The sequence below is a fragment of the Trachurus japonicus genome, chromosome 6 (assembly GCF_045865225.1).
Source record: "Trachurus japonicus isolate A0001 chromosome 6, Traja_1.0".
Taxonomy (NCBI): Eukaryota; Metazoa; Chordata; class Actinopteri; order Carangiformes; family Carangidae; genus Trachurus; species Trachurus japonicus.
Genome location: NC_140912.1, coordinates 31,368,737 through 31,376,270, shown reverse-complemented (window position 1 = coordinate 31,376,270; position 7,534 = coordinate 31,368,737). Strand labels below are relative to the sequence as shown.

Below are 7,534 nucleotides of genomic sequence, written 5' to 3'. Positions count from 1 at the left end.
GATGTATTTTTACACAAAATAATTCCCAGCAATTTAAACGTAAGAAAAAACAACAAAGAAAATTCTCAAATTTTAGTTTTAAACAAAGTTGTGTCAGTCAAGCTGGTCGTGGCTGATTGAGCTGAACAGTGCACACATGAATGAATGTTTTTAATCTCTTATTTCCATATGCAAATGAAGATGTGACACAAAGGAGATCGTCTTTAGAAACGCAGTAGTGTCGCTGTAACGCCAGCCGAACTGATATGAACAGATGTTCAGTCTCATGTCGATGTGACGTTCTGGTTCCTTTGGTTCATTTTGTTTCATAAAACATCAAGAAAATCGTCTGAACCTTCCACTGATCAGAGAATAAACAATCCAACAGACACTAAAATGTTTCTGCAAGCCAATCTTCCAAAGGTTAAAAATACGTCTTTGGATGTTTGTGATGTTCAAACGAGACACACGGCATTGCCAAAAGTATGTGGAGCACTGAACACAAGAAGCTTAGATATGGCAAGTTTATATACAAAGCACTGTGCAGACAGCAAAGTGCTTTTTATGGCATTTAACAACACTAAACAGAAATATCAAATACCATTACATCACGAGTGAAGTAAAAAACCTTTACATGAGGAATGCACAAGATTAGAAAGATGTTATATGTTTGATTTAGTTGCAAATGTTGATGTTTGAAGCTCTGATTTGAATGAACTGACAGTTTCTGCAGATCTCAGGTGTTAATGAAGCATAGAAACTAAAAGCTGCTTCACCTGGGCTGGTTCTGACTCTGGATCGGGCCAAAGGCCGCTGAGTGTTTTACAGACAAGTAGGGTTTTAAAATCCTATCATTTGACACAAAAGCTTAGGTATCAATCAGCTGCTGTAATGACTTCTGGTTTTAACCTGGTTCATAGTCGTAGGATTTATTTTGTTGAAAATAGACAAAAAATCCCATACTTTACATTAATAAAGGTCATAAGCATCAAGGCCAAAATGTGTCTAGACCAAACAAACGCTAACACAGTGGTTCTGTTGTAATACATCACATAGTTTACACTTATATTCTACTTGTTTGTTCCTGAGAAATGAAGATTATTTTAAAAAATCAAGAAAAGAACAGTAATGAATTGTATTGATCGTATTGGTGGAAGGTTCATGTGACTGATTTTTGTGAAGTTTTGTGAATCCTGGTTGTGTTTAACTAAAAAAAAAAGAAAGAATAATTGTCTCTGTAAAGTCCAGTGTTGATATTTCCTGCAGAATCTTTTTTTCTTTTCTTTCATTTTTTAAACACTAGTTTTTAATTTGAGATATTTGAACTGTGAGCACGTTTGATGTCAACTCACTCTGTAGCTGCTGCTCACAGTTGATTTTAAGTTTTCAGACAATACAACGCAGACTGACGGCAGCATTAAATTGTTGATATTCTGCTTTTAGATCCATGCTGTACAGTAGTCTTAGTCTTATTCTTGACATCACTTTATTCACAGTGAAGCTGCATTTACTTCTGGATGGAGATGTTCAGATCATCAAAGATATTCCAGTTTTATTCATTCAGAGAGGAATTGATGAATCGTAAAGATAACATTTGCAATCATTTGGCGCATGATGGTTTCTAGAATCCGGAGCTTTGTCAATCAACCGAGAGACAAATCAGACATTAATCAGCACTGGACTGTCAAAGCTGTTTGTTTGTTTGTGTTTTTATGGATTGTTTGTTTGATTGTTGACCAGCGGTTCTGTTTCCTCCCGGCTGACGTTGAGCTGGACTCAAAACAGATGGAGGAGGGAACCAGTAGCAGCTCACGGTGCTCCGGAAAAACACCAACTAATCACCTTCAAGCTGTCTCCTTGATTTTTTTTTATTTTAATCTGACCAAATACCAGCCGAGGTTTCGTGATGTAGCTGTTTCTCTGTGACGAGTGTGTAGCTGTGACGGGTCTTCACCGGTCCAAGATGATGGACCCACTCCAAGCTCAAAACATATACGTTTATTTTTAAGCAAGAAATCAATGGAAATGGACCTATACAGAGCCAGTTTGAATCCAAATCCAAGCAAGTGTGGTCTATCTTACCAGAAGGAAACAGATCAAACACCAGCACGATGCTAAAAGGAATATACCACCTGACTAACCAGCCTTGGTTTGTGGTTTCTGAGTGGATCTGTGAAGACCTTTAGCTCAGCTGCCTCAGTCATGTTGATTAATGTCTTAATACTGTGTATGGATGCACAATCAGAGTCTGTATCTTTGCTGTAAAAACCCAGACAACAAACCAAATGTGTGCATACAGAGGTCGACTCGACGACTTAAGAGGATAGAAAATGACTTACCTGTAGCCTGGATGTGATCATTAATTAAACATGATGCTTTAGTACCTACTATCATAGAGTTTAGAGTTTCAATTAGCATCAAATCAATTACTGATAAATTAATTAGCATGCTGTTAGCTCAGATATTTAGTAAATACCTGGCTAGCTACTGTAGCTGGTGAGCTAATGTTAGCACGCGCTTTAAATGCTGTAAAGCCAGCATGACCTAGCTATCTGCTAACAGTAGCCAAACTAGGCGCTACAAGTTGTAATGTCGTATCCACGAATCAGAAAAGGTTTGGTCACGACAGAAAATCATCATCTTTGCGTCTTGTGTGGAAAAAAAAAAAACAGTGAACTTCTGTATCTGGCTAACTTCCTATTGTGTGAAGAAATGCTAACTTCCTGTTCGCATGATTTTGATGGCATTTCCTTCAATTACATTTTTGAGAAGGCGGGAAAAGCACTGTTAGTTAGCAAACTGGTTGTTAACAGAACCATTTCACAGTGAAAGAAGTTTATTGTACAATTTAGTAGCAAATGTTTACACAGTTTATGCAAAAGACTTGTTAATCTCACAACTTTCAACAGAGGACGTGAAAAAAAACAAGCTAAAGCTCAAACTTGAGCTACGTGTGAAAATTTGTTTGGTATAACTTTCAAGTTGAAACTCACAAGATTTACAAGGAAGCTACATCCAAAACACATCACTGAAAAAGTTTAGTTAGCAACTAGCATGCTAGCTGTATCGCTAATTTGACACGGATCGCAGAGAGAAGATCAAAATCAAACAGTTGAATCATGAACTCCTGACGTGACCGAGACCTTTTCTAAAGATATTTACATATTTGAGAACATAGATTAATGAAATTATAGATGAAACCAAATCATGAGAACATGTTTGGTGTTTTGCTAACATGTAGGATGAAGCGACCATTGCTATTAGCACTGATTCATCTTATTTATTCTCCTTCATTCTACTCAAAAAAAACCCTCAAACATCAGAGTTCAAAGTTTTTCTCCCACTTTCAAGTCTTTCTTTACTGAAGAGCGAATGAGTGAATGAATGAATGTAGCAGTGCAGTCGCTCCCAAATTAAAAGCATCTCCTGTTAATGTTTGTTTTACAGTTTTGAACCTGACACTGAACATTATTTTATTTTTGATTTAATCAGTCAACCTCGTGCTGTGACTGATCTTTTACCTTCTGCTGTAGCTGTGTCATTATCAGGAAATTAAAATCACATTCAACCCTCGTTCTCTGATTACAATCACTTTGTTCTTGTGTTATATTGAGTTAATTGGATTTTACAGTTGTATTTTATTAGATTACCTCTGTTTTTTGTGTGGTTCATGTAGAATTAATGCATAAAACCTCAGTGAAGACAAATAATAAAACAGCTTAAATACAATGTAAAACATAGAGGAGTAAATCATTAAAATATTGTAAAGCAGATTATACAATAGATAGCCTAATATCAAGTTTGATGAAGAGTTCATAATATTATGGGATGATGTTACACTATTCTATTCTATTATAATAATTGAGTAAAATTAAAATATTGAAAATGCTTATTTATTTATTTGGTCTATTCTCATCATTTCTGCTTAAAATGGTTTAAATCCTGCATTGATGTTTTTAATTGTTGCCCACAGGAGCAACAAGAAATTGAAGGCCATTTCAATTCAAATTGATTATTAATGATAGGCTATTAGCCGACATCATTATTGATCACTGGTGATTACTGAGGGTGAAGGTTATTCTGACAGACACAGTTGTGTTTATTTAAGTAATAGTTTCATGTGTCATTTTTACATTTGTGCTTTTATTTAACATGTACGAAATTCAATAGCTGAAAATACATTACATTTGAAAACTGAAGCTGTCTGGTGTCAGACTACAGCTTCGATCAGAGGAGGAGGAGGAGAAAGAACAGGAGGAGGAGCATGGGGATAGGAAGATGAAGAAGAGGAGGAGGAGGAGCAGAGGGGTTAGGAAGACGAAGAGGAGGAGGAAGATGAAGAAGAGGAGGAGCAGAGGGAGGAGGAAGAAGAAGAGGAGGAGGAGGAGGAGCTACCCAGGAAACTGAAAGTTAAGGCCCATCTTCACTGGAGCTGCAGTCGAGGATGTTTTGTTTTATCTTTTAAACTTCACCGACTACGTTTCTCTGGAGTCTCGGTGGTGGTGAGTGCAGCTGCAGATGTTCCAGATGTTGTTTTAGCCTCCAGCATCAGCAGGAGCTCATTTAAAGATAAAGATACTTTATTAATCCTTTGCAGGAAATTACATTTACTGATCACTGATGAAGACTGAGGATGAAGGTCGTCCTTTACAAAGACACTTTAGACTATGTGTAGTAGGCTATATGGGGCCAGCGTTAAACGTATGGGTGTAAAGTTTTAAGTTTGATGCCTGGCTCCTTTTTCAGACCCTTATTTATTGAACTATTATTGATTTTGGAAATGTGTGCGTGTGTGTGTGACAGGGATTCTCTGTCTTTAAATGCACCTTCCTGTGTCATGGACATTTTTAGCTGTTTGCTGTTGGTGAATAATGAAATAGAGACTTCGTCGGCCGACATAATTTTATTTCCTTGCAAAGAAAGGTCAATCCTCACCCGAGCGGTGATGGAAAGGAAAGACAAAGAGAAGTGGGGAGACCTAACATTTATACCTGAGGAATGCCCTCCCTATGGTGTTTCATACTCTGTCTGCTGCGGGGGGGTATTTCACACAAAACAAAAACCTCCCAAATCTCAACAAAAGGGAGCAGAAAGAATAATAATCTTATGTAATCTGCCCCCTATATCCCAGGAAATCTTTTTTTTTTTTTTTTTTTACCTAGATGTTAAAACAATGTAAAGCAGGATTTCCACGATAGTTACCATTACTTTGCATGGCTTTCCACTACACAGTTACAGCTCTACTGGACTCGGTTTAGGTTATTTTCCATTACAGAGTCCTTCACAGTTCCTCCTCAGGGCCTCCCGTCAGCTCCAAACACACGTGCACCTCGTTAACTCAGGTGACAGAATAATAACAGTCTCAGTAGCTGCAGATCAGTGTGCGCTGCTGCCGGTGTGTTTTTAAACTTGGCGGGTTTGATCCTTGTCGGACGTCACACTAGAGTGTGTAAAAGCAAAAAAGCAAAATCCTCAATCCGCTCTGTTTATCAATTAACATAGAGCCTAGTGTTATTATAGAGCGGGTTGGATTGCCAGCAGCAATTGTCCACCACTACCACTAGCCTACTTACTTCAAAAAATCCTACTGTGCTCTTCTAAATGTACTCCGCTCCTCTCTCCCTCTCACACTGCAGTTCTCTGACTCAGCAACGGTGTCGCCAATTCCTCCTGTTCCTCAAAAAAGGTGTAAATCACGGTACGCCAGGGTCAAAATGGGTGTAAATGTCCGCACTTTTTCCCGCCAGGTTTCGGCTTGATAGATTCCAAATTTGGCGGAGAAAAGTGCGTACGCACAAAACAGGGGGAAAAGGGTGTAAAAAAAGGTGTATCCACAATGATAAATGAGGCCCCAGATTGCTTACTTCTGCTTTAACATTACACTTGTCTCGGTGCAGGTGATGGCGGCCGCCAGGTGTCTGCTGACCCGGGAGCAGCTGCAGTGCTCGGTGTGTCAGGACCTGCTCAACGACCCGGTCACGTTACCGTGTGGACACAACGTCTGCAGCGCCTGCATCACCGAGCACTGGGACGGTGACATCAGCAGCCGGTGTCCCACCTGTGGACAGGTTCACCGCCCGAGGCCGGAGCTGCAGGTCAACACTCTCATCTCCTACGTGGTCCGTCAGTTCAGATACTCCGCTTACCACCACGACAGCGGCAGCTTCCCGTCCCTGTGAAAGGAGGGAGAAGGTGCTCAAGTTAACCGTGGTCATAGTGATAGTTTTATGCGTGCAGCAGGCCATTATCGACCACTGGAAACAGGTTCCTCTGAAGGAAGAAGAAGGAGGAGGGAAGAAGGTGGAGCTGGTGAAGACGGAGGCCGAGCTTCAGCAGATGATCCAGAGGAATCAACAGAAGCTCCAGGGGATCAAGCGCTCGCTGGAGCTCGATCACGAAGCCGCGTACGGAGAGATGTCGGAGGCCGCCGGGGTCTTCGCCGCCCTGACGCAGTGTGTGGAGACGGGCCGGGCCGAGCTCACCAAGACCATCGAGCGGCGGCAGAGAGCGGCCGAGGCGCAGGCGGAAGGCTTCGTCCGGCTGCTGCAGGACGAGATCTCGGAGCTGCGGCGGAGGAGGATGGAGGTGGAGCTGCTGTCGGTGGCCCGGCTGGAGGAGGCGCTCGGCAGCGAGATGAAGAAGGAGATGAAGAAGCTGCTGGACGTGGCGGAGCTGAAGCGGGCGCAGCAGTACGCCCTGCCGGACCTCACCTTCGACCCCGACACGGCGCACCCCCGGCTCGTCCTGTCACGCGACCTGAGACAAGTCAGACACGGCGTGGACACGATCGCCGACGTCGCGTACGGGCCGAGGAGGTTCACGCGCTGCCCCTGCGTGCTGGGGAGGCAGAGCTTCGCCAAAGGCAGGTTCTACTACGAGGTCGGGGTCGGGGGGAAGACGAGCTGGGAGGTGGGCGTGGTCAGAGAGTCGGTGGACAGGGAGCGCCACCCGTTGGCGACCCACCCGGATGGATACTGGGTGATCCAGCTGTACGACGAGACCGTGTCCAGGAGTTCCGGCTCGGCTCCGGCGCCGCTCCCTCTGAGCTCGAGGCCGCAGACGGTCGGGGTGTTGGTGGACTACGAGGGGCGTCTGGTCTCCTTCTACGACGCCGACACCGCCGCTCTCATCCACTCCTTCACCGGCTGCTCCTTCACCGACGAGCTCCACCCGTACTTTAACAGCGGGAACTCTGACTCCGCCCCCCTCATCATCTCACCTGGCGCCGCCTAAAACATGAAGCCAGGGTGTTTCAATGAGAAAAGATTTTCTTTATGAACTCGTGAACAATTTTGAGTGACTTCTCTTCACACTACAGATAAATACTAAACATTTTACTCAACTACATTTAACAGTTACAGTTACTTTTGACTTTGTTTTCTTTTTTTAATGTAAAAAAAATTTTAATAAAAACATTTTTTAATAATCAAACAAACAGAAGTTGTGGTCCAGACTTTTTATGTGACTATTTCTGTTTGAGGTTCCCTGTCACTTCCTGTAGCCTATAGCCTATACCAATAATATGGATAAATGATAGTAAAAAATGATCAGAAAT

The 7,534-nt window shown here is 42.4% G+C and overlaps 1 protein-coding gene across 1 annotated transcript; it reads left to right on the top strand.

Moving 5' to 3' along the window:
* The first annotated feature begins 5,879 nt into the window (after positions 1-5,879).
* On the top strand, positions 5,880-7,212 carry LOC146986459 (E3 ubiquitin-protein ligase TRIM21-like). Its single transcript, XM_085780479.1, has 2 exons — positions 5,880-6,098; positions 6,217-7,212. The coding sequence occupies exons 1-2, from the start codon at positions 5,880-5,882 to the stop codon at positions 7,210-7,212; spliced, it is 1,215 nt and encodes a 404-aa protein (XP_085636605.1).
* Positions 7,213-7,534: the final 322 nt, after the last annotated feature.

Coding starts and splice junctions, on each gene's coding strand:
- LOC146986459 (XM_085780479.1), top strand. CDS start 5,880: ATGGCGGCCGCCAGGTGTCTGCTGACCCGGGAGCAGCTGCAGTGCTCG. Junction 6,099..6,216: donor ACACTCTCATCTCCTACGTG/GTCCGTCAGTTC, acceptor TTATGCGTGCAG/CAGGCCATTATCGACCACTG.